The sequence below is a fragment of the Parus major genome, chromosome 9 (genome assembly GCF_001522545.3).
Source record: "Parus major isolate Abel chromosome 9, Parus_major1.1, whole genome shotgun sequence".
Lineage (NCBI taxonomy): Eukaryota > Metazoa > Chordata > Aves > Passeriformes > Paridae > Parus > Parus major.
The window spans coordinates 10,164,988-10,192,486 of NC_031778.1; the positions used below are offsets into that span (position 1 = coordinate 10,164,988).

At 37.1% G+C, this 27,499-nt stretch overlaps 1 protein-coding gene across 19 annotated transcripts in view; it reads right to left on the reverse strand.

Moving 5' to 3' along the window:
* Positions 1–2,379: 2,379 nt before the first annotated feature.
* The window catches only part of TRIP12 (thyroid hormone receptor interactor 12), a 79,889-nt gene continuing 54,769 nt past the window's right edge, over positions 2,380–27,499 (reverse strand). For 10 of the 19 annotated variants that reach the window (XM_033516646.1, XM_033516648.1, XM_033516642.1 and 7 more), the window contains 27 exons: positions 26,751–26,868; positions 26,453–26,609; positions 25,992–26,145; positions 25,234–25,462; positions 24,407–24,525; positions 23,589–23,814; positions 22,439–22,539; positions 22,144–22,318; positions 21,634–21,775; positions 20,605–20,796; positions 19,797–19,948; positions 17,833–18,005; positions 17,321–17,394; positions 17,008–17,207; positions 16,087–16,214; positions 15,649–15,800; positions 15,037–15,179; positions 13,633–13,789; positions 12,557–12,655; positions 11,934–12,048; positions 11,491–11,645; positions 10,796–10,960; positions 9,433–9,597; positions 5,984–6,097; positions 5,121–5,215; positions 4,812–4,915; positions 2,380–3,768 (listed from right to left, as the gene is read on the reverse strand). In XM_033516646.1, the coding sequence (XP_033372537.1) occupies positions 3,572–3,768; positions 4,812–4,915; positions 5,121–5,215; positions 5,984–6,097; positions 9,433–9,597; positions 10,796–10,960; positions 11,491–11,645; positions 11,934–12,048; positions 12,557–12,655; positions 13,633–13,789; positions 15,037–15,179; positions 15,649–15,800; positions 16,087–16,214; positions 17,008–17,207; positions 17,321–17,394; positions 17,833–18,005; positions 19,797–19,948; positions 20,605–20,796; positions 21,634–21,775; positions 22,144–22,318; positions 22,439–22,539; positions 23,589–23,814; positions 24,407–24,525; positions 25,234–25,462; positions 25,992–26,145; positions 26,453–26,609; positions 26,751–26,868 (4,001 nt within the window). In that variant the 3' untranslated portion in view covers positions 2,380–3,571. Of the gene's footprint in view, positions 3,769–4,811; positions 4,916–5,120; positions 5,216–5,983; positions 6,098–9,432; positions 9,598–10,757; positions 10,961–11,490; positions 11,646–11,933; positions 12,049–12,556; positions 12,656–13,632; positions 13,790–15,036; positions 15,180–15,648; positions 15,801–16,086; positions 16,215–17,007; positions 17,208–17,320; positions 17,395–17,663; positions 17,787–17,832; positions 18,006–19,796; positions 19,949–20,604; positions 20,797–21,633; positions 21,776–22,143; positions 22,319–22,438; positions 22,540–23,588; positions 23,815–24,406; positions 24,526–25,233; positions 25,463–25,991; positions 26,146–26,452; positions 26,610–26,750; positions 26,869–27,499 lie in introns of those variants that run through there. The other 9 variants (XM_015637400.3, XM_033516653.1, XM_015637395.3 and 6 more) reach the window with 7 other exon arrangements.

Consider the following 27,499-nt stretch of genomic DNA (forward strand, 5'->3'; position numbering starts at 1 on the left):
ACACAAGGCAGTGGGAAAGACCCGGCACGCTTGGAACAGACACTGGGAAGTTCCCGCAGGATCACAGGAAGAGATCACATAGCACAGATGTTTTCCAGTTCAAGCAATCAAGAGACCACAAAAAGAAAGGAGGAGAAAGATGGGGCAAGCCCTGAAAAGGCTCACCTATGAGTGGCTTACACACCTCCCCTTCAAATTTCAGCATTTCCAGAATCCATTTCAGCGAGGCTTTTCATTTTCTCCATTCTGCCAACAGCTTTAGCAAAGATTTGGCTTGAGGGAGGCACGTTCATACTGAAACCATGGCATTCTCTCTCATGCCAGGTAGGCCCTTATTTCCTGCCTCTGCGGAGTACAGGCTGCTCAGAGCATAGGAACTGGCACTACTCATGTGAAGACAGGGGGCCCAGAAACTCCACAGACAGACCTGCCTCCAGCAGGGGCCAGAAGACAGGGCATAAGTGTCACAGGCACCTGGAATTTTACCAGTCCCTGTCCTTAGGCACCCACCTTCTCATCAGAGGACAGCTCAGTAAGGGAAAGGAGACAGAAGAAAGTAAAACACCATTGAGGGGAAAGAAGGAACAATCTGGACAATTCAATCATGCTAGCAGTCTGCATATGGAAATTTGAGTATCTGAGTATGGCAGTGGGCATGGGGACTTCACACATGATCAGAATTAATCCTTGTGCACCTTCCTAGAGAACATGAAGCAGCATTGTAACTAATTCATGTCAGATGGGATGCTAAAGTGTTCCCTAAACCAGAGATTTTGGTAAAAAGCCAACATCTAACAACAACAAAAAAATATTGCACAAGTTCAGTAGCAGTTATCAGTGCCTGGAGGGCCCTTTCATCCATGAATGATTTTTTTGCTGCTCTCCTTAATGACATGAAGGACATGAAACTCATCCAAAATAGTAACTGGTGGTGTTATCTAAAACCAGTTGAACTTACCATGCTAAAAAAAAAGCATCTGTTTTAAAAGATAAGATTTCTGACTGTACCTTTTATTATACCTTATAAAGGTATACAAAGCACATGACTAGACACACCCAGGGATTGATTTTAGTGAGCTTTTCCCTTAATCTAAAATTCCTGAACAGGAGGAATCCTTAAAATCTCGCACCACCCCTCTTACTCATTCTGAACTACTCTTAGATATATAATTTGTTTGCAGGACAATACTGCAGTCATGCAAAATGTGACTTTTCAGTTTCTTCTTTTAATTTACTATCTTTACCTTTTAAGCCACACTGCTCTTCTAATACATTAAAAGCTGCCCTTGGTAGGAAAAAAGTGTCACCCAAAAGGGTTTCACGCACTTTTCAGGCAAACTTAAACCTTAGTCTGTGCTGAAAATGACAGCCAGAACAACCAAAATGACATCACCACAGGTACTTGTTTTTTCCTTCCTTTTAAACAGGCAACCAACTTATTTTCCCACTGAAACAGTTACACAAACAGTTACACTATCAAAACTGAAAGTTCCTCAAAATTTCCAAGTCAACGAAAGCCAGATTCTAGAGGGAGACAACATGGGTAAAAAAAGTATCAATACACATGATGTTTTAATACAAAATATTAGCTTTTTTTCTTTTTTTTTTTACACAAGTCAGTTTTTTTAAAATATAGAACCTTAAAAAATGAACAAATTGCTATCCACACACTATAAACACTTGTTTGTGCTCAGTTTGATCAAGTTATCAGAACAATTTAAACACCAGTCCATAGTTTAAACACTGCCTTGAAGTTGGATGCAAACTATGCCGCACTGCGCGCTACCATTATTGTATGTACAGGGTGAAGCGCCTTCGGTCGGGTTTAGTACGGTAATAAAAAACTGTTCAGTTATCAGGTTCTTTGTGCAAGGATTTCACATTCTACTCATGCTCATGACAGGTCTGTATTACATTTCAGTGGCACTGGTCTGAGCAAGCACAGGTAATTCTGTGAATGTTCACCGGAAGAATGTCCGTTACATGTTCTGGAAGTACGAGTTCTTCAGCTGGATAAAAGAAAACTTGTTAGTTTAGGGGAAATATCTAGCCTGATTAGCCAGAATTTAACAATTTCTAAGCACTGAAAGGAATTTTGATTTCTCAAAGTTGAATAAAAATAATGAACTATCACATTTTCATAAAGATTACCTATGTAGCAGGTACATCTCGGGAATATTTGTAATTGCCCGTTTTTGGAACGCACAGAAAGGAAAAAATTTCCCTCAAAGTTGGAGGTCTTAAAAGGTCTTGTTTTAGTAGTAAATCATCCACAAGTTGCAGGTTGTTAGCCAAGTAGATTTAGGATGATTTACTTGCATTACAGTAATTTACACAATTGAGCTTTAGGCATACAGTACAAAACTATGAACAAAAAGGTGAAGCAAACTTTTTTATTTATATTCAGGTAAAAACATTAACCTGATGAAGTAAATTATTGCAGATTTGAGAAATCAGCACATAAAACAGTTGGACAGAGCATTGCTTACAGGTGCTTTATCTGTGTCAAAAGACAAAGGCTGAACTGCTTGTTCCAAGCTAGCACTGGGGGGAAAGAAAAAAAGAAAAAAAAAAAAAGGAGAAAAACTACAAAATTAGCCAGGAACTTAGATCAAGAACAGGAAAACTGTTTACTCAAACAGGGAATGAAATGACTAATTTGTCTTTTAAAAAAACTTGTACAACAATTCGAAATGCTCTGGGCCTTACCACAATACACACTGGCCAGCCCAAGCTGTTGGACTTCAACTACATGAAAGAAATAATTCTTCCTTGCCTCCAGTACGAGGCTTTTGCTGCCTGAATCACTGTGTAAACAGCTCTGGAGCGCTCTGGTAACGACTGTCGCCATTATATCCTACCACTACAGTAAAACTATGCTATAAGAAAGGTTCTACCTAGTTACAAAGGCTGAATTATATTGACAATATATATTTGATTTCAGTAAAATTTAAATTATCTTAGAGAAAGAGGCATGGAGCAGTTAAATGCCCATGCTAACCAAAACATAACAATTGTTGAATGTTGCACACAAAAAGAACCAAGTGAATTGCACATCAGACAATACATGAGGATGGGTAAAATTAGAGGCAGGTGAGGGTACACAGAACTAGTCTACTAAACTAGATTTGTCAAATACATGGTGTATTTTCATTTCTGTACTTATGTACAAAAGTTGTCTTTGGAGGAAAAACTTCAGACTTAGCTAGATGGATACACACAGCCCAGTATTAAACTGCACAGCGACATTTATTGTTCCAGCCTGGAAAAACATCCCTTTTTAAATTTCACACAGCAAAGCAAGTTAAAAACTTCACTCATCAAATAAATGATAATTTAAACAAGAACTTGCTAAAGAAACCTTGTCACAACAACTTTTAGGGCCTGATCACTTTTAAGTCCATAGGGGCTTTTAATGAATATCAACCAAGTGTCTTTGTTTATAATCTGCAAGCCGTTTTTCTACAACAAGAAGGCGTAACACGTTTCCTTGACTCAGGTGATATATTTAGAAAAGAATCATGAGTTTCTCTTTTGCTGTAACAGGCAGACATTGTATTTTTCATTGTGATCAGGAAAGATGGAATGACTGCTGCCCTTCTCTTGCAGCTATCAAGAGTTTTTCACGCATTATCTCAATAGTTGAATAGTCCGGCAATTTGAGATAGTTCACACAAGTCATTACTGAGGGTAAGAAATCATCGGGATTCTCTGTGGACTCAAATGTCTTCCGTACAATCGTCAAGGGAGGATTCAAACTTCGAAAACCTAGTAATGAGAAAAGACACTCAGAATAAGGCTGCTCCTCCTGAACACCCACAGCTGACTGCAGACATGCCCAGTGACAGACGCACACATCGCACAACACAATACAGCTGTAGAAAGCTGCACAACAAGCTAAAAATACCTAAAATCCTGCCTGCAGATTTGTCTTCCAAGGTGAATTTAAAATAAAGGAATAAGCTGGATTAATCTCCTTTTAATTGTGTTCTGTATGTGTAAAAATTCTATTCTAATCATAATATTTTTATGTTTGTTGGCTTCACACGCATTTTCTAAAATTCTCAGACATCATCTGCGACTCTAGGACATGACTGTTCTTATACCAGCTATCATTTCTATACTCCTAGCACTCAATTGTGTCTGCACCATGTCTCCAAAATATACTTAGAAAGAAAAAAATAATAATCACTTCTTCCCCTCACATCCCACAGAATGTAAATATTGGAACAGATGCATGAATTCCGTTTTCACCTGCAAAGAGCTCAGCTGAGAATACAGTGAAATGTGTATTCGACAACAGTCCCTAGCAAAGACAGCAAATTTCTCTGTTTACTGCACTCTCTTACCTAAATGCTGAAATTCAGAAGGGGGAGAAATTAAATAAGATTAATATCATCCTAAGTGTTGTCACCTTTCTAGAAAGGAGACTATTGTTTTCAGGTTACAATACATCATTTTGTTGCCATAACTTAATGCACCTCTAGCCAAAAAATACAGTATTAGGAGCTTTCAGCTTTATTTAAATTTTGAACTCTCTTTTGCCCTCTGACATATTTTATGGCAGTAATTTAAACCTGGAGAGTCAACTGTAGGACGTATCATGAGATACATCATAACACAAAGGTTATGAGAATTATACGTGAAGTCTGCCCAGCCACTTCTGAAATCAGAACTGGGAAACTAGTACAAATCTCTTAAATACGTAAGTCAAGGAATTTCTTCCTATACTGAAGTAATCATCTTATTCAGAAACACATCAATAATAACAGTGATTTCATGCTCAACAATATGCAATGACAAAAACCTACCTCCTACAGGCAGTCTGGGGCTGCCTGTCACAAACTGAAGAAACAGTCTTTGCTGCTCACTATCAAAACTACTGAGAATTTCGAAGAGATACTTCACTGCTCGACTGAGGAGGGAAAAGAACCAAGAGAGTATTATTTTGTTTATAGGTAAAATAATTGCATAATACTCATATTCAGCACAGTAAGAACATTTTCAAATAAATGTCATACAGTTCTTTTAGCTTGAGTAACAATGTATATTAAGATTATTTCAAGAAAGCATTTTTTACTGCTTTGGTTTTTTGTTTAACAACAACAACATGCTATTACCTGTCATGTGTATAACCGTGATCAGGCCTGCAACATTCCATTAAAGTCTTTGCATCCCAAGTGTCTGTCTTGCTCCCACACAAGAGCTGCTCCAACTACAAAATTAAGTAACAAGGAGTAAATGTTCCCCTTTGCCTTTAAAAGGGCCAGAAAGACATGAGTAGCACAAGGGTTTGGCTAACACACTGTTCTAAAGTTTGCTTTAATGTTTGTTCTTGAAGTCAAAGATCTGAGTTTATAAAGGTAAACAAACCCCTCAAAATACAGTCTTTAAACAGACTCCCTCAATGAAGAATAAAGCATTCTCTTTTTTAGTCCAGAGAACCATAATTATGGTTCAATTCAGTCCACTTAGTGTTGAGCATTTTACAAGGAAACTGATGTGGTGGAAAGAAAAAAGAAAAACCAACTATCCTTATTCTTTACCCCTTCATCTGAATCTCTTCTTACTGTCTGAAGTTTTGCTGAAGAGCTGACTACTTGTTTTATTGTTTTAATAGAAGACCCAGGCAGTGTCCAGATCTATCTACGGCTATTCAGAGGTAGTGCAATACAAGGAATTAAGAGTACCCACACTCCATAGAGAAATGAAGTACAGTAGATAAATTAAAGCACTACTCAGAAAAGCTGGATACATACAATTAAGGAAAATGGAGCTGTTCATAATAGAAACGTTAAATAAGTGACTACTGAACAGAGAAATGTTTAAGAGTTATGTGTGAAATTTCAGGGACACTCACTTTTACTGACCCACATCAGAAATGCAATGTCATCGGACTATCACAAATGCCCTGCACCTAGGTTAAGACTGCCCATAAATGCAGATAAAGGTTATAAAAACAGCAGCAAAACAGTTCACCAACCTCCTCAGGATAGAAGTACTGAAGATGACTAAGGGGAAACACTGACTCAAATCCATCTCTGAAGGAGTCAAACTGTCTGGCAACACCTTCATTTAGTGCCCAGAATATAACCAACTGCAGGGAAAGGAAAAAAAAAGAAAGTAATTTGAACAAAGGAAGCATGCAGTGATCACTACTGTACAAAAGAGTACAACTGCACAAGCCAAGCTCCAGCAGCCCAGCCATATGCTCACTGGAGTTACCACAGGGTGCACACTAATTCATGGAGCTGCTCTATAGCACTGTCTCATTCTGCCTTAATTCATAGTTTAGATTACCCATAAAATGAACATTTTGCAGAATTTAAACAACTTACTTTCCTGTTTTTTAAAAAAAAACAAACTGAACTCAAAACAGCTGGTTAAACTGAACTTACTTAACAGAACAATTTAAAGTAAATCTGAATATTTGTTATTTTTAGAAGCCTTATCTAGGGTGCTCTCTCTCTATATCACTTAAAATGCAGCACCTGAAGCAGAAACCCATAGGGCTCCATTGGTAGTATTACCTTAATCTCCCCCATGGAAATAACATTAGAACAGGGACACATGTAAGTTTTAAAAAAGTAACTCTAGCCTGTTTAATATATTAAGTAGCTTAATATTATAAGAATACATAGGAACAAAAGAAGTAACTTAATTTCAAGTTATGAATCATAATGCAAAAGACAGTAACACACTAATCTAGGCTTTTTGAGGGTAATTCTTCTATTTTGGTTTTGTATCTGTAGTTACCTCCTCAACATTAAATTAACTTCCAAAGTGGACAGCACATACTGAAACTACAATCAGTTTGAGGGGAGAAAGGGCAAATGTCACAAATGAGACCAGAGTTCTTTTAAACAGATCTCCTGCAGCCAGCATTTCTCCACTAAGTTGAGGTATTTTACATGGCATATCGCAGGCCAAGTTCAGGTTCTTTTGTCAGTCAGTGCTATTGATGATAATACTTGCTTTGGATATCTTTAACACCAGCAGGAAACAAGGGATTGTTATAAAAGATGTGTTGTCAACACAGAACTACTAGTTTAAAATGTGTTAAAAGCTCTGGCCTGTGGTGCTGATTAAAGTCATCTATGGATGCATCTGAACGGGATTAAAAGTTCACAGGTCTTGATGGAATCCTAAAGCAAGTATGTAACCTTTTTCCAACAACTGAAGACTTACTGCTTCCAGAAAGCTCTCAAGATACAAAAACACACTAAGAACCGTTGCTAAGTTTTCCAATAGAAGAGTCAAGCATTGAACTTCCTGTAAGCTACACTGCACTACTTTCACAAACCAGTTTTAATGCTGAAGAGGAAGGTAGTAAGCACCAGCAGCACACAAAACTCTTCTAAAACACAGAATAGTCTACGGCTATTCTAACAGCAGAGTTGCTTACCTACAATTATGATTACTTTTTCTGATCAAGAGCACATGGCATAATTAAGCTGCACTGTATTCTTGTGGATTCAAAGAGAAGATCAAATTGCTAGACAAAAAGCTACACTACTGTAACGTTTTGTTCACAAATTTAGAACTGGCAAGGTGGCCTCTTTATAATACAGGGGAAAAGATGAAAAAAAAAAAGACAAAAAAGATAGAGAATAAAGTCTTTCACTATACTGGTAATTGAAGCAGTTTTACTTTCTGATAAAGGCAGCTCCTGTGGGAACTGTCCTTGGGGGGGAAAAAAAAGGAGGTAGAGGGAAGAGTGACATGATGGCAGGAGAGGCATAAAAAGTAACAGTAGGCTATTCCAGCTTTATAAACCACTTTTCATGTTAATTCTCACACAAGATTTTAATGAAAATGACATGTTCAAGAGCAGGGCAGCTGACCCACAGAGTGTGTACAGGCCAGCTGATCAATTAAATATATTGTTTCTAAAATGCAATTCATCATATTTGTGATGGAGAGCACACTAATTTTCCCTCTGAAATCTTTTCTATTTCCTTCACATCGAGTCTATAAAGCTATAAAGACAAAGACAGGAAAAACTGCACAGAGATCCTCTAAGAAAATAGTTCCGAAAGTTTTTAGAAGGAGGAGAGCAAGTTTTCTGTTGTCATCTTTTCCTTTGCAATGCCAGAAGCCTGCAGCAGGACAACTACAGGACAGCTGAACCATCTGTAAGTCTCTCTCAGTGTATCAGATATCTGATACAAGTTACTTAGGGAAGAAAAAAAAGACTGCAAACTATGGAAATCAGACTGGAATGCTTGAATGCAACATTACTCAGTAAACAGAGACTGCAAATTCTGTTTCTGATAAACTCTAGAAGTTTGTATTGCTCCTCTGTTAGGTCTGCAAAGACTTTTAAATCAAAATATATTTAATTCCGTAAGTGATTCTTGACTAGCAGAATTTACTTTTAACAAATACATGAGAAGTGGCCAGGTAACAGTTTGGAACTATAAAGTGAATAGAAAATAGTCAATATTCACTTATAAGGATTACAGAACAGCTTTGCAAGATTTCTCAGCTGATAGGTAGGAATTTACATGACCGTTATTGAATTGTTTCTATAAAAACATCAGATGTGTTTCTGATCAGTGCTTCAAAACTTAACAGTCCTCTCAGTGAAACTGGCAGTACCCTGTCATGAAATTTAGTAACTGGAATATGGTTCCCCCCCATCCCACTCACAACTTCATGTGATAATACTGCATTCTTGCTGTCCCTATTCATCTCTTTTCCAGGCTGTTTTTAACCAATTACCTTTATCACTTCCTTAGACAGAAACAGCTTCCTACCTTTGTTCAGCAATATCAACCTTCTGTTTTCCTATGTCACTTTTGACATAGAAATTAATCAATACACAGGTGTACTGTCAATTTATTCTGGCAATGTTTTGTTATCTTTTACTTATTTATTCTTTTTAGGGTTTGGGGTTCTTTCACACGTGTCTGGGGTTCTTTGGTTGACTGGTCTGGTTTTCCTCGGGTTTTTGTTGGATTGGTTTTGGCTTTTTGGACAAAAGAATATAATGCTTTAATTTTGACTCAATTTCTGATGTTTTCTTAAGTATGAGCCCAAAAAAATTACACTACTATTACAGCAGTTCAAAGGCCACTGGATAGCAGATGTTAGATCGCTATTGCTAAATAATTTGCTAAATCACTATTCCTAAAAAATTCATTATCATAACCACTTATAATGAATCCACTTTCAATACTTTTTCTCCAAAAAGCCAAGCTTCTGATGACTTCATTACATATAAACCAGACTTTTTGTACTACACAGTTTTCAAGTCAGGTGCAATTAGATTATAACAGTTTTACTGTAGTAATAAACTAGTACAGAAGAGAAGTCCTAATTAGAAAAATTATTGTTGTGCCTAGCTCATGAGAATGCAATATATATGAAAACAAACTACCTGGGAGCAAGAAAAAAGAGAATTTTAGTTATAGATATGCTTTTACATACTCTGAGATACTCCTCTAAATTGTGGATAGTGACCGGTGTATCTTTTCCCCCTTTTTTCAGCTCTATATTGGGAAACCCAGGAAGTGTGAAGTCCAGCCCTAGATCTTCCACTGAGCAGCCATTCATAGTCAGAGCCTCCAATGCATACTGTAGACTTTCTTTGGTCTAAAAAATTGGAAGTGAAAACCAATGAGAACAATTAATTCAAAGAAACGTACCCATAAGTTACGACTCCTAAACCAGCTTTGACTTATCAAACATTTCTGTAAGAGTATGACCATTAAAACTGTTACAGCTCTCCTTGCTTTCCTTCTGGAGTTGCCATGTGTAACAGTAAACCAAGAGAAACCAGACAAACAAGCTTAATGGATAAACAGGAAAGATCACAGGAGAGCACCTTTTTCTAGCAGTTTTGGAATTATGTGATACGCCAAAAGACAGACTATCTAGAAAATACTACTGCAAGAAAAGGAAATGTGAAATATGCTACAGCTCTGAGGCTGGTTTTTCCTTAGAACAGTTAATGGCATTCATATTTGGCATGCATACTGACATTTTTCAGCTTTCATCCACCAGGTTTCAGGTTTTTCAAATTCTTGGGAAGTTAAATGCAATGAACAAGGAGAGAGAGTGACAATGAGGTAAAGAGGAGCAATGATCCACAAGCTTGCAATACTTTCCCCAAACAAAGCAGATGTATTAGGAGTAAAAATTAGGTTATTACTTCCTCCCATCTATTAACACTCGATGCAGAAAAAGCACGTATGCCAAACACCTTTTAGCACTAGTGCCACAGTGAACTGTGGTATTTTCAGCTAAGAGTAGATATCCTTGAAAAATTAATGTATGTCTGAAAGAACCTGTATGCTCATGCATGATGACAGTTCACCTCAGTTCTGCATACAACTCGTCAGTGAAAAAAAAACAAAAACCAACTCTACATAAAAGGCATTTCTATGAAAATCTGACATTTTGAATAAACCAACTAGTAAAAAAGCCAAACTTTTGACTGTTCAAGAAGCAAGGATAGATTTTTCCCTCTAATAGTTAAGTTGGTTAGTCTTTTTTAAGTGAATCAAAAGAGAAGTTGGGCAAACATCTGGCAGTTTTAGACATTTCTAGACTGTGTTTCATCACACAGAAGAATCCCACAGTGAGTTTCTCGTGCTAGACTTTACAAAAAGACAGTTTTGTAATTATTAGCCACTGATCTAATAACATTAAAACTACTTTGTCTGAGAACAAAGTAATTATCACTATCACAATCAGTTTCAAGCTCTACAATACGTTCCGAATTAATGCTATTTCATAAAATCCAAACATACAAATATGTGCTCTTCCATTCTTAGGGTCACTTTCCCACCTGAGTTTTATCCTGTTCAAGTCTTTTCTTTTGTCTTACAATGTCTTCAAGGTGATATATTGATTTGGCTACAACTGGATCAATACTGAACAAGTCATGCGATGTCAAGGAAGTTTCTTGTCGTAGCATCCACTTATAAAAAGGAAGTCCAAGAGGAAGGTCCACCTGGAAACCAAAGCACTGAACTGTTTAGTATTGAACTGTCTTCCAAGAGTGCATCTTTTACTACTTCACCTCTTGACCAGATCTACAATACCATGTCATAGTTCTGAAACACACAAAAACACTATGTCCTAGTGTTTTTGCCTCAGAAATTTACAGTCAGGAAAACCTAAGTGACTGCCTAGTGGATATATATTAAAGCAATCAGCAACTGGAGTTACAATGAGCCCAAAACATTCTTGAAAGAATTTCAATCTTCTTGAAAGAAGATTGGAAAGACATTGCAACACATAGCAGATAATGGCTTTTCCTTTCTACTCTATGGTCTCAAAAGCCACTGTAAAGATTTTCAACGTGTATTGCCCTTTTCTCCCACAAAAGTTCAGCTGCATGCTCCCTGGCCTGCCTCAGACTGCCCTTACTTCTAGAGCTGAAAGTAATACCATTTAACTCTAAGTGCTTTTACCCCTCAACAGTCAGAACTAGTATTTTTATGTGACCCCTTCAGAACAGATTTTCTATTTTGTTCTCACCAGTCTGAAGTCCATGATTGCCTTGGCCATTAGTTTTCCCAGAAAGCGGAACTTCATTTTAACTTTTGCAATGTGAGCTGGCTTGGCTGTTCTACCAAAAGGAAGTGCAAAAAGGCCTTGAAGGTTATGAATGTACTTTGTACCTTCCTGGCTTCCTGTTGAGAAAGATAGAAGGAAAAAAGAAAGAGTTCAGTATTTACTCTGCTAGTTTCTTTCAAGATGCAAGTGGCATTCAGATAACCTTAACCTAAGCTTCTTATTAAAAAAAAAACAGCAAACAACCAAACACACACAAAAACCAATACAAAACCCACAAAAATCCACACACTATCATCAGGCACATTATCTGACCACAAACTGAGGTGCTCTTTACATAACTGAAGTCAACTTAGAATCAATCCAATATTAATCAATATTTATAGATTAGGTAGTAGAGCAATTACCTTTTGGATTGGCTAAAGTCACTTCTTCTCCCCTCCAAAGGCCTAAGTCTGCTCTCTGTAGTTCCTGAGATACAAGTGCATAGAACTCTAGTGTAGGGCCTAGGCCTGTGCCAACCTTCAGGGGACGGAGAGTGAGGGGAGAGAAGGGGGAATGAGATAAGTCCATTAGGCCAGTTTGAATATAAAATCTTTACTTAGTCTGAGAAATATTATACATTATTTGCTATAAAAAAGACTGCATGGCAAAAAGCACCTAGGGAACCTAACCACAGGAACATTTACAACATGACAGGGGCAGCCCAGAAAGACTACATAATAGAGGAAGTAGCAGTGGAGTAAAAGTATTAACTACCAAATGATCATATAATAGAGGAAACACACACAGCTGTTTGCATAAGAGTTAGGAAAAAAAATGACTTCTGCTGATTTAGATCAGAAAGAGCTTATCCTAGCAACTAAAAATTACAACCAAGCTGATATAGGATAATTAAAGGATGAAATTCTTCAGCACCAGCAATGTGAAAGACAAACTGTCTGAACAAAGCATTTTAGGAAAGCTGCAGTTACTTTGTACTAATCTTCAGTAAAAAGGGGTTAAATTAGACTGTGTTGATATTACTTACTTCATTCTCATACTGGATTTCCAACATGGCTCTTGAACTGCCTAGATCCTGCATCACAGATTCTGCCTGTTTCAACAGCTCATCTCTGTTCACAGTGCGCTACACATTAGAGAAGTTTTATGTAGTGAAATTATGGCTTTAAGTTCCAGCTCCCAAGGCAGTTACAACAGATAAAAATCATGCACATTTTTCCACCCCTTGCCAATAGTTCTACAGTTCAGTTCAACAATTTGTATGCTTATGCTTTGATTTAATAATTCTTGCTTCTATATGAAAACTGTTTAGAATGTATGTGTTCAATATAAAATGAAAAATCAATGCCCTACATTTACATCAGTAAAACTAATAGGTGCTATTTTTGCCAAGAATATGCCAATAGGACTATGATATAGCAAAGTATTGTCATGTGGTATTGTGTACCCCAAACTATACATAGAGAAGAAAACAGAGCAAAGATGCTGAAACAGAAACAAAAACCCCAATATTACAAGGATTCCTACATGTGGGCAAATATATTCTTTTAGAACTTGATTCTTCTATCTCCAGCTGGTTTTCCCCACAGGTATTCAAGATCATATAGCATATACAGCAGATCTTATTTTAAGATAATGTATCTCCAGATTCAAGGCAGACATTGAAGACTCCCTCAAATTTAACACAGTCACAGCTTAGTTTTATTATGTTGTGACAGGTGATTCACCCTCCCCAAATAGTATTTTTGGACTATTTTGTTTATTAAGGGTCTTAATCCCATTACTTGAATTCTTCTGCGAATCAATCAAAAAAGAGGTCTACAAGCCAGTATGTGGAAATATGACTAATGCTGCCTAAAACTCTGTGCTCACTGTTGGAGTTTAGTTTCAGGAATTATGTCAGGGTGCCCCTCCTGCCCTCATGCGGCCAGCACAGAGAAGACACTGCACCTTCTGCTGGGGGACTGCAGGAACAAAACCCACCTCCCCTTCCTCACCATATCACCAAAACATCAAGGTTGAGAAGCAAACCTTGCTCACAGTTAAAGACAATACAAAAAAATAAACAGATCCTTCATTCCATTTTGAACAAGACATACTTACTTTTTTCCTGTCCAGCCGTGGTGCCACTCTGCTATCCTGAGAATCTGACTGGTTGATTTCTGGATTAGTATCCAGTAGCCTTTGCATGGCTCGATCACGGTCAAAGGCCGTTACATAGAACAGCATTTGGCGGGTATCAAATGGAAAGAAAAATGGGCTGTGAAGAGCATTGGATTAGTCAGCTGTGTTCCAAGCAGCATTTAGTTTAAAACACAACAGAAATATAATATGTCTGAAACTAGTGCTTTATTACACTCTGTGGTGAAAGCAGCCTCCAAAGGAAGCCCTCCAGAATGCACTTTAGTTTTAGTTACAATACTTAGGAGCACGTGTTTTGAGAAATGCAGTACATGAAAGAGACAAAAAAATCCAGAAACTTTTGACCCTTCTTGAAAAGTAACTCCAAATACTTGAATGCCTTAGCTGTGCAAAGTTTACATCAGAAAATAAAATTCCTTGTTCACTACTGTTCTACAATTAATAAATCCAACAGACCAAAGATTTAAGCTCTAGTTCCCATATTTGGCAGCAGAAAAACATGAGAACCTGCCTGGAGCAGCACCACTATTCTACCTTCCACCATTTGCAAAAACTACTTCAAACAGTCTGTGAAACACTAAGAGAGCAACTTCTTGTTTTAATCACTTCCACTATTCTCAAAGTCATGTGCATGTTAACAGTGTGATACTCTACTGGCATTAAGGGAAAAGGCAGTTTTGTTGAATAAATAACACTACAGATGTTTAAGAATATACATTCGTGCTCATTGTCTTATCTGGCACGTTTATGAAGCAAGTTAGAGATCTTATTTTTAACATGAAAGGCCAAAGAATTTCTCTGAGTATGTATTTCCAGAGTCATCACCAATATTGCTGCAATTAACATACTTGAAAAACCCAAGAATGTCAACTCTGATTTCTTGTTTTTCCAAATGCAAGAGTTTTATGGCTTGTACTCTGTATCAAGGTACCACAAAGTACTATGTATACAACTTCATAAAAACTGGTTAGGTTCTTTTATCAGTATAATTTATAAACATATCTTCCTTTGTATCATACTGAATGTGCCAAGACAAATACAGTGAGACAGTAAGAATGCTATTAAGCAGTTTAACTGAAGAAAAAACATCACCCGAATAATCAAAATTTCAGTGGAAAACCTTCAGATTTGTTCAGCAATTCCTGTAAGAAGTGGTCCAAACCTTGCATCGTCTACCCCTCAGAATGTGATTTCAGCTATGCAGTGTAGGTGTAAACATCCATCCAAGTGTCACTATGTAACTCAGCAAGACTACTGTGACTACGCTTTCCACTCAAGAGTCCTGCAAGGACCACGCACTGTGCTGCCCAGCCAAGATCCCTACTGAACTAGAATTAGAGACACTACACAGCAAATCACTCATACCATGTTTTTCCAAGTTCTGTCAGCCAAGTTGGGATGTTTCCTGTCATAATTACCAAAGGATCCTGAAGCTGCCTGTTTGCTTTTGCTGTCAGTTTACTGTTGATAAATTCCGAGGTTGGAATTATCTCCTTGCAGACTGCATTCTGTGTTAAATAAAAGCAATGTATTTCTAGTTAGAGAAATTCTGGAAGACATAGAAAGTCTTTGTTAAAAATGATTTTTAATGCTTCTAATTTGCTTATCATGGAAAGTAAAAAAAACAAAACCTTCATTGCTGTTTTGTTCATCCAGAGTCTCTGACATGAAAGAAGGACTGAGTAGATGTTTACTACTAATTTCCTTTTCAGGAATAAGGTTGGTCTTTGAACTTAAGGAAGGACAAAGCATGGATACTGTGTTCAACACCGCAAAAAGAAAATATGACTGACCATAAGAATTTACAGCCTTCATCTTCTCAGAAGTTAGAGAAGTACATAGGGGAAGATGGCAGTATTTGCATTATTCTATCTTCTTGAGGGGCAGTGGACAAGGGGAAAAGGTTATTTAAAATGTTACAGATATAGTTCTGCCCTGAACCAAGTATCAAAGTGATTTATAAACTGTTCTACTCACATCATACAAGTAATACCAGTATCGACTGATGGCATGTAAAACTCTCAAAAGAAGAATAACATCTAATGAGGGGTCTTCAAATGTTATATTTTCAGGTGGAGTAGATATGAGGTAAATTTCCAGAGGATTTAACACCGAAGGGCATACACCATCTAGCAGGAAAAAACAGTATGTTAGCAAAACAATTCAATTAGAAGTTTTCCCAAGATTTAACTATTAGGAGCCTAGGCAGTATTAGTCATGGCATTCACTTAAATACAACAGTTCAGTTAAACAACTCAGTAAATATTTATTTTTAGTTTTAATATACAGCTAAAAATATATGCTTACTGTTTTTATAGTATGCCAGCTTTAAAAGAAACACTATAATACCAGTAAACATTGCAAAAGTTCTGAAAGGACTGAGAGGAAATCTAACAGATAAGGCACCACACTCACCATGCCACAACTCATCATGTTTTTTAGAATTTCTAGGGGAGGTTTTTGTGGGAGCAGTTTGTGCTCTTCCTCTTTTACCCCCAACACAGTCCTTATTACCATCTTCATCCTCCCGCACAGGCTTGTACCTAAAAAGTAAACAGAAGTTAAAAATATGCTTTGAAATGCTAACTTAGAGACAACCAAAAGCACTTTTAAAGGTGTTCATTTTCACATTTCCAGAACTTTACTTGAATGACAGTTAAAAGCAGAAGTACAAGAACACTGCACTGGGCTATGATCCAGCTTCTGAAGTGAAGTATTTCACAGGGGAGAAAGAACATGGATGCTTCAGCTCCATGAACGGAAACGAGAGAAGGTAAATGTATAAACAAAACCCCAAAGTGACTGAGGTTAGGGTTAGGTTAGGTTTTGGCATTTTTCAGTTGTTGTTTTGTGGGGTTTTATTTGTTTGCTTTTTTCTTCAGTACATTTAAATATTAAAAAGAATGAGACAGCTAAACATTAAGATGTTCAGCAGTCATGCATCAATGTTTCTTGCAAGTATGGCTGAAGAACAAATTCACTTTCACAGCAATCAACTAGGAAAATTAGTGTGAAGTTTACCATTAGCTGTATACTGCACATTCTCTACTGTTTATGGTCAGTTACCTAACACTAAGAATCATTTCTCCCCATGTGGCAGCTGTCATTTCAAATTCTCCATTTCTTGTTCATCAGCTTAACTCAGGAACTAGAAAGAGTATCAGGAGCTAGCAATGAATTCTTACTAAGTTTTAAATATCTCAAGCACATCAGGAAATTCAAAGCTCCACAGTTTTCAAAGAGATAAAAAGACAGATAGCTATATTCAAAATTTCTTGATATATATGCATTTAGTCAACTGGAGAAGTTATTCCTGGATTTCTCTAGGCAACTTACCAAATGGTGTGCGTTTTTGTCCAAATCCCAGCTCTTCCCAGTGGGTTGCTTTCATCATCTGTAGACTCCCTCTCTTCCTCAGCCTGTAAACTGTACTGCCTGACTGCTTGATACACAGTCATATTGTATGGCAGCAAGTGATCTCCAATGTAGAACTGCAATCTATGTCTCACATTCCCTGAATTTAAGAACTGAGCAGCCTGAACAAAAAAAAACCAAAACAATAACCATACAAGTTAGGAAACTTGTTGCATAGCTTTTCTTTAAGGCCCACCCCACACTGCACCCTCCCTGTCCCAGAGCAAAAGCTTACCAAAGATTCATCTATTTCTTCATCTGACCCATCATCATCACTATCTTCATCATCTTCTCTAACTCTTCCATAACCTGAGGCAAGAGAGAAGAAAGATGTCTTCATTTGCTTTTTTTCATTAAAGGTAACAATGCTTTGGTACTCTGTTATAACTTCTAACACATTAAATCAGTTCCAAAACATATCAGTTAAAAACAGTAAGATTCAGAACTGCTAGAACAAATTTCAGTATCAACACCTGGCATCAAAAATGCCAAGCTACAGCCAGTGTGACAGTAAAGCAGTAATACTTCTGTTAGTATTTTGACTGAAATGTTTACCACAGAAAACAGTTTGTCCCAGAAAAGGAAGAATCTCTACAGCTTTAATCTCCTCCCTGGCGAGCAAGGTATCTTCATAGGTACCATCCATTTGTCTTCAGCATAATCCTCACAGGGTTTTACAGACTCTACATTGACAGCAGGAACTATTCCAAAAAGGAAAACACAAGTGACTGTATAATATATAAATACCTCTAACTACAAGGTATCTTTCAATGGCTTGTACCAAAGCCAGAGGATCAATCTTCACAGGTCCACCTTTCCACTGTTTCACATTAGCACAGTCCGGATGTCTTTGCAGTTGGCATTTTAATTGATGTGTATTGAAGAATTTTAAAGCTTGGGATCCTCTGTTAAGAGAAAAACTCAAAATAATTTGTGAAAAAAGTTGCTACACAAAGAATCTAATAACCATAATTGTATTAAAAATGCAATAAAATAGGCTTATATATGCATTTATGATTTTACTTGTTCAGAGTATTATTTGTCAGACTATATCTCTAAAAATAAGCTACTATAGTTTGGATAAATAGATTGTAAGTTGTCTTCTATAAGAACAACAGAATGCAAGTTGAACAAAATCTGGAAGCTACATGAAATAGAGAAAACTCAGCCTAAGGTCTGATTACAATATGGCCTATACTGACCATCTTTGAAATCTGAACTAGTTCAGTGGTCAGCTGATAACACAGGAGATTTAGAGCTGTATTTATGTGCAGTGCAACGAGGATCAGAAATGGGCATGGAAAACACTTGTGTTCATTTCAACAGATTTTTTTTCAATAAGAACCTGAAGAGAAAACCTGAATGCTCCTCTGTTTCTTTTCTTGCCAAGAATAGCTTATATATACGTTCCACCTCACCATACTATCAATACTCAAGCTAGCTGGTTTTATACAACAAGCCTCTTATCTTGGGCTGCTTCTATTTCCAGTTGCTAGTAAAAGACTACCAAAACTTAATGCCTCAAAATCCTCATTGACATAATCCACAGTAAAACTTGCAGTCAAGCAATGCTACAGCTTTCTGGCTTCCCATATTTCATTTTCTAGCAAAAAGAACAGCAGGACTTTGCTTCTATGATTAGCAGCTTTTTAACTTTGGTAGTTATCCCACTTTTTACAAAAATAATACAGGTAAGGAAGCATTCTGAGATTACAGAGCAAATACTATTTGCAAAAGCCAGTACACAGACACTATTTTCTTCTAATAAGAAATCTGTGTAATGCATTAATTCCCACTGATCCTAAATTTCACAATAAACTGAATTTTAATGTTAGATTAATGCTATTGTGTGAGGCTCCAATTCAAATTACATGGATGTTGTGTCACCATTAATGAAAAAAAACCCTCTCCACACTACCTTAACTACCTGAGATACAGAAGACCTTTGGCATTTCTAATTTTAAAAAATAATTTTCAAAAATTCATCTTCAATGCTCCTCCTCTCATGCTAAGCAATTAACCAGCACCAAAAAATATTTTGAAAACTTATATGGAACTGTATTGAAACAGATTCACTATTATATAATAAATAAAAACTAGTGTTGATTTACTGAAGTATAGAAAAGAAATTGTAGAAACAGGTCTTTAGTCACTCAGATTTGTTACTTGTAACACAACTACCAAGCAAGATTGCAAATTTATTCTGTACCTTAAGACTCAGGGCAGGTCTACAGCATTTTAAACTCTATTGACAGCCAAGCCTTATCACTTAATGCTATCATCCTACAGAACAGAACCTATATGAATAATGAAGTTGAGCACATTGATGTTTTTAGCAGAGTAATTAAATTACAGTGTCCAAGTAATAAACAGATTGTTTCTTTGCAGTGTTTACAGTGTTACATGGGGACAAGGAAGACATTTGGATTTTTAAAGGGTAAATTTAGAGATTACATTTAAATTACCCCAAATTTAAGTGAGACAAGTTTCAAGATAATAAGCAAACATTTACTAAAATATTCCATCTTCCTCTGACCAAAAAAAAAAATAAATGAAGGGTTATTGCTACTGTCTTTAAAAGAATCAGAAGTTTCCATTACCTCCTCTTGTAACTGTACTTCTGCTTGTACTTGTCCTTTTAGTGTTGTTTGAAACAAGTTTTAGAAAACAAAAGCTTCCAACAAAACTGTTACCTGAGCATTAATCCTTACCTGCTCCCTGTTCCATTTCCACTAGGGAAGTCATGCACTTTAACAGGAAACTGTTCCATCTGACTGAGGCAGTTGTTCATTTTATGGACTAATGCCAACAAAGGTGCATTTTCTAATGGCTCTAATCTTCCAAGGGGCTCTTCTCCAGGAAGCTGAAATATAGTCCAGTCTTTTGTTATCTGCTTGAATTACACCATCCTAAACAATTTATATCCAAAATTAAGAATCCCTGCTCTCACTGAAAGTAGCAGCAGTATCAGGATGAGTAAATGACACAAGTTTATGAAAGAACTCTTTCAAAGAATGTACTTTTCTCTCCTGGTTTCAACTGAATAGCCCAAAAAGCTTTTAAGCATTCACCCTTAACCATAAGCAACAAGCTTTTTGGAATTCTGAGTTATCTGCTTTCCTCTCTTCCACTTCAAATTTCTTCCTTTAAAAACAGAACACCAGTTTCTTGCAGTATTTAATCTTAAGTGATACTATTACTATCCAAACTTTTCCTTCCATATCAACTTCTCAAAAGACAGAAATTCTTCAAAACTCAGACAATTGGCCATTTTGGAATTTTTTCCACTGCTGTGTGGAACTTTCTGTAATTACAGGGTACTTAAAAAAGTTCATGACCTATAAAGACACTAAACAATGTGAAAGTTGCAGTGTTATACAACTGAAGACATAAACAAAACATTCTTTCTGTATTCCACCCTTAAGGTAAGGTCTACATAGAAACTCTCAGATGTTTTTTGAGAAAGAAAATTTGAGAGGAAGACAACTAACGCCAAAACAAATAAACAAGAAAACTTACCGGAGAAGAAAAAAATACATGAAGAAATCTTTTCAATCTGATATCCCTGCTAACAGCATCTTTTTCACTTTTAGATGTCAAATAGAGCAGCAGTTGTTTAACAAACCCACTATGCTGGATTTCAAATGAGGAGACGTCAGATTCCGAGACAATGCTACGGATTTCTACAAGGCACTCTGTTCCACCATCCACCTGAAAAATGTCAAGAGAGTTTCACTACCCAGGTATTAAGGGCTTAAGAAATGCTAGTTTTCCTTCTACTGCATGGAACAGCTCTAAAGGGAGAGGAAAAGAGCAAAGTCTGGAATGTGTAGTAACTCAACAGATACAGCAACAGAGGGCAAATAATCTGATAAGCATATTTCTGTTCAAGGGGAGACACTATAGGCAACAGCTACAATTTCTCTACTTTTACAAAAAATACAGGTCGCATTCCTGTCATATGCAAGGTAAAGATGAGCTCCAAGTAGGGATGCTTTCTGTTTAATGAAAAAACCAAACAAAACCCCAACAACTCAGATTGGTATGTTTTACATGACATCTGTGTGGGAGAGAGGAGGAGGGAAAGTTTCATATTTTAACAATTGCTCAGATCAAAGCACAGAGCACAGCTCAGCTCATGTGCTGGTTTAGAAGTTACATGTTTGGATCACCTGTCAAGGACCACAACTGTCTGAAAAGCAAGGCTGAAATTCTTGACATGCTACTGCATTTTCCCCAATCTGTATTTCTTCTACCATTTTAACAAAATGCTGCTTCCCTCTCCTCCTCCCCCCAGTCTCAAAGTTCTTCCTACAAATGGTATTGTTCTTTAAGAATAAAGTCAATCCCTGACACTTAACTGTAGAGCTTTCAAATTTGAAATAAAAAGCTATGCAAATGATACATTGCCAGGACTGGTCTTTTATCCTAAGTGGTGTATGTGTCAGAGCTTACACACTCATTCTAAAAAATTACTCCCAGTCATAATGACTCATAAGTCAAGGCAAAAAATGACTCCCCCCCAACTGTAAGTTCGCCACTTCTAACCTGGAGGTTGAGTTGTTCAGTTGCAGTGCAAAGTCTCTGTAATACATTTAGTGCAGGATTGCTTCCATCCATGTTTTCAGAACTAAAGTAATGTTCTACAAATTTATGGGCTTGCTCCTTAATCCAGCCCTTAATTTTTTCTCTGTAAAGAAGCACACAGAAGGCATTTAGCCACACAGCATTTGCATACATTAATATTACAAGTAAATACAGCCTGAGTATAATTCTGCCCATGTTAAACAGCAGTCATAGAAAACCCTTTACTTTTATTCCAACACAGTCAAGTACTTTTCTCTACAGATCACTTCTTGCATTGTTTTTCTCAGTTCTCCAATTTTTCCCTACCATGCAACTTTTAAACTATTCCAATGTTATTTTCTCTACCTTAATTTCTTGATTCTTTTTCCAGATATTTTTTGGTTAAGCTCCAACTTCTTTGTAGCTGCTACTTAATCCCCTGTTCATAGTGAACATCATGTTACAAGTATTGTGATTTTTTTGGGTGCATACCTGTTATTGGAAATGGTATCCTTGGAAGCAGCCCTTGCAAGACCACTTACTCCTGCTGTTCGTGCTGGTTCAATATTATTACTGTTGGACTGTGTGCTTAATCTTCCCCATGTTTTAGGATTTAAACTTGCCAAGAAAGAAGATTTAGGAGACTGAGTAGTTGTAGGGCTCTTAGCTGGAGGGGATAAAAAACCAAAATTTAAAATCAACAGGTATGTCACTAGCTAGCTCTTTCTGCGGTTTATAAGCTTACTTTAAAAGGAGGTAAAAGTATCATACTTTAAGAATTATTTACCTTGATTGTCTACTTTGTCATCATCTCTTGGAGGGGAGTATTTTGGTCTCCTTGGCCCTCGTTTTGGCAGTCTTTTTCTCTTTAGAACATCACTCAATCGTCTGTCCAAATTTAAAAATGAAGTTACTTATTTCCACCCAGGAATTTATATATAATCATGCACACACGCCTCTCTCAGTTTAAGATGCATCTGCCAGCTGCTTCCTTGAGAATTCAAGAACAGGTTCAAGAATTCAACAGAATTCAAGAACATCCCATAACAAGGATATTCCCTGCTCTAGGAGCAGGGGGGCCTCAACTGTATAATTGACAGGACAAACTCTGTCCAGAAAGGAAGGGATTTGCTGGCTGTCATCTTTCATTATGAGCAGCCAAGTATAGCCAGAAGTGACACTAAACAGAGGTTTCTCATTTTCATGCTTTAATTTGTGTAACCATTTGTTCATCCATTTATTTGAACAGACTTAAAATGAAAAAAAAAAATCCACAAATCTCTACTGAATAAGCTCCAACCAACATTGGATATTTGACATGCCTTCCCTATAAAAGCCCAGTAAACACTTATTCACCAATCTGTGGCATTTTTACTCATCAATCACTACATTTGACAAGTTCACATATTTCAGTTCTTGTTTAAAGTGACAAATATTTGACCTTTACAATAACAGCAAACTAGTAATTTATTCCTACACTGTATTTTAATTCTACAAATGTTCAAAGTGATTGCCTTCCAACAAAACTTATTATAATTTATTTTCCCTCCAGTCTCCAGCAGAAAGGAACCATGTCCCATAGCTCTGAAGGAATCACTGTCCTTAACAGTTAGATGAGACTACAAGCTGTTGCTCTTGATATTCTCCCAAAACAGAAAATGATTTAATATAATTATGACCTAACTACCTGGTAACTGCTTTTTTCCCCTCTTTTAAACATTTAATATAGAATTAATCTGAACTACTCACTGAAAAATGCAATACCACTCCAATTTAGTTTTTTAGAGGAAAATACCATGGCAAAATGCAGATGATCATGTGGACAGCCCATGCCACTCAAGACTTTTTTTAAAAAGAGAAAAAAAGCCCCAAAACCCCCACAACAAGAAAGCACCAAAGCCAGAATGAACAGACTATTTTTCAGGAAGTGCACTTACCCCTGTGGGCTCAGATCCAAGGAATCCTCTCGGCTGTGCTGTAAACTGGGAGAGCCCAAATCTGCAGCTGCGTTGCTGGCAGCAGTGGCTGTCCCAGTACTTATGGTCGTAGTGGTTCCCAGCGTTCCTGATCCATTAGTGCATACTTTTGGGGGGCTTGTCAGCAAAGCCTCAGACTCTGCCAAGTTCTTCACTTGGTGCATCACCCCTTTGAGACAGAATAGATCTTTGTTTGGTGGGTTAATTTGGGGTACAGGGAGAAGAGGGAGCGGTAGAGATGTGGTGGCAGGAACAAAGGCATTTGAAAAGGTAGAACTGAGTGTTATTTGAACCTCTGTTTTGACTATGGCAGGCAGTATTGGCTCACCCCACCCATCAATACTAAGCTTTAAAAAGTTAAATATTTTCTTTAAAAAGTTAACCTAACAGCTTAAAAAAATTAAAAAAATTAGAACAGTATGAACAGTAGCTAAAGAAACCCCAAGCACAAAGACTAGTACAAAGACTTCCTACTAAAGATTCATCAGTTTTCTCCAGCAAGACTTCCCATGTAATTTCAGTGAGCCATCTTCAGCCTAAGTGAGTTCATTAGTATCCAATAAGCTTGTACAAACTTGCTTCAGATTCTGAAAACACAAGCTCATCTCCTACAGAGTCTGGGTCAGCTCCTCCCTAGTAATACAAGGGGAGCCTGCACAGATCCGCCTTTATTATTCAAGAACAATGGTCAATTTTTACAGCTTGGGGACAGTGGACACACATTTTTAAAATACGACATAAAGAGGTGAAGAGAAAAAAAACAAAAAACCATGATTTACCTTCTCTTCTGAAGTAAACACTAAAAATGTCAGGTAACTTTTGCATTAAAATCTCTGCCATCTGCAGGGCTCCAACTACTATCTTAAGGTCTTGACTCGACAGCATGGAGGCAATATGACTAAAACAGACAATTTATTAGAATTAGCTTTGTGGTTTTTTGGTTGGGTTTTTCTTGTTAAATCAAGTCAGTTCATCTTGTATACACAGCACTGGAGACTGAAAGCAAACAAACTGCATAGTGCTTTTATAAAAGCTATCAATAAAAGGACTGAAATAGTTCTTTTCCTACCTATATCACTTTTACTATGTTTTAACATGGCATACAGTAGAGAGACTTTTATAAACATGGTGTTCTGGAACTTGGTACTGTCTTTGAAAAACTATTCGGTTTCTTTCCCAGTTGCATCCTCAGATCCCCAGCTTTATGTGTAACATGTAGGAGAGGTTTCAGAAATAAAACTTACCAGTTGAACGCTATTAGTATCTGTTATCATTCACATTGCATTACCTCAAAAGTTATCTTGCCCTCAGAGAACGTCATAGGCAATTTTTAGAAATCAAAAAACCAATAAAGGGTAATATTAGACACTCCTAGTGCACACAGCCAGAGGCCACCTAAGTTTCTAGTAAGAATGTCTAGCATTCGTAACTACTGCAAAATCTGTAATGCAAAAAAATTCCTGCAGAGCAGGCAGCCTCAGCTTTTGGAAAATTAAGACTTTAAAAGTATCATTTTTCCCTGAAAAAGGTGATTCAAAGAAAGTAATCACCAAGTTTGAGCTGTAAGCTCAATATTAATTTCATTTGCAGCAGTTAATGAACCCACCTTGAAACAGCATGGTTTTTCAGCACATCCTTCAGAAGTTCAGCATCAGCAAAATAAATTATCCTAAGAATTGCTCTAAGGCACTTGTGTCTAACAGCAGGTCCAGCTGAAGAACTATATACTTCATAAAGAACACCAAACAGTGTTTTGATAAAGGATTTTGCCAGTTCTGGGTCCTCTTTCATTAATTGTGCTCGAGCATCATCCTTCTTCAATTCCGAATGTCCACCTGTGAGAGAAAGTGTGCAACAAATCACTGGACAGATCTTTTCATCTCTGCTCTAATGATTACTTTCTTTTATTAAAACTGATTAAATTCAGCTCACAAATTGAAAAGATAAAATTCAAGAACCAGAAGTAAAAGTCATTAAGTAGGTACAAAACCTCCTCTTTTCTAAGAGTTTGATATTTTTTCTTCAGTTTTCTTACATATTTCTGTATAACAGTAAGAAGCCCTCACAGAGTCTTTGTTAAATAAAAGAGCTGCATGAAAACTGGTTCAGAAATCCCAAGCCAGGAACACTCCCAGATCCCTCCCAATTCAATACATTTTCAGGTCCCAGGAGGAGTTTGCACGTTAAAAAGCGCATATGTCAACTGCACAAGTTTTGTTATGAAGCTTTCTTCATTCATATAAATCAGAATAGTTTGATGCTCCACAGAAGTCATAAGAAAACTATTTAGCAGTAAACTGCTGCACAACCTAGCATAAATTAGCCACAACTAGAAAGCCCAGGTGTTTCCTGAGCTGTACTTACTAGTATTTGTATTGGCTAAAGGGTTTGGTTTTCGCTGAATGGCACGAGCTGTTCCAGTATCCTCATTTATTTGCTGCATAGAGTTAAAATCAATAGTATAGACACGCCCAAGTGTAGACAGACTTATCTCATCCTCACCAACCTGATGAGCTGCCTAAAATCAAGGAAGAGTTTAAAGTTAAGAAATCCCTAACAAACAGAAAACTGTATGAAAGGTGAGGAGAGGGGTAACACAGTAGGAAAAACAGTGACATAAATACAGTAAGGATAGCAATTAAGTGATTTGGTATGGCTGAACACCAAAATAGTGCAATATTACAGCAGGATGTTTGAGGAAACTTGTGTTTCTTACTCAAAAAGATCAAGAGTGATTTTTTGCAAGACAGAGAAAGCACTCAATTCCCTATACAACCGCACGCAGATTTGAAAAGCATCACCACACAAATGTGTGGAATTACTACCTCTATTATTCGACTATCAATCCTGTTATAGGGATGCCAGAGACCCCTGTCATCTCGCCATTGCCATATTGCACCATCTGTGTTTTGTGCATTTCCTTTCTTTAGCATAGTATCAACAGCAAAGATTCCCTCTTTTGGCAGGCAAGGCATCAGTTCACTGTAAAGAACATTAAAACAGTATTTTACTAGAAGCATACAATTCAAGTCCATCTAAGCTGATAACTGTTTGCCGTATTTTAGTCAAGTTAAGGATTTTAACATACCAACCATGCCCAAAACCTAGGACTGCAAGACTTACCAGATAAGGGAAGTAAGTTCATAAAGTTCTTGAGGACTTCGTGGAACAAGGTCAATTTGTTCTTGACAACTCCCATTTGAGGCTCCACAAAGGAGGAAGTGAAGTGTTTCTGCAATATCTATAAAAATTATTATTCATGAGACTTCCTGTATCAGATATGGATTCTATTGTCTGTTGAACACTACACAGAAGCGACAGCTACTGCCCAAGGCAAACAGAGTGGACTATAGGACGAAAGTCTTTCTCCAAACACTAAGAAATGTGTTTGTTCTCAGGTCTCGGGTTTGTGATTTTTCCTTTAAGGGACAACTAGAGGAGAAATACTGCTCAATACACAAGACACAGAAGGAAACAGGGAAAGACACAGGGCAGTTGAATTGGTCAGTCAAAATCTGTGAGAAGGAACGAAGAAAACAAGTGACAACTAAGACAGCTCTAGAGCAGTTACTCTGGTTAATGTTTTCCCCTTGAAGCAGTACTTAAAGTGCATGGTGCCCCCACATGGTAAAAACTAAGAAAATAATTATTCAGCTTGTGTTGTAAAGAATAGCTTGTACAGCCAATACATACTCAAAATTAAGTGAGCACTGCAATGACAACAGTTAGAACTAGGAAAAAGGATAAAAACTCCTCTGGATAAAAGCTTTTAACAAGTTTAATTTAACTTTTTATCCCAGGGGAAACACAGTAAGAGAGAAAAAATAAAAGTACAGAGTATTTAAATGATCAAGTGCACAAGAAGTCTGTAC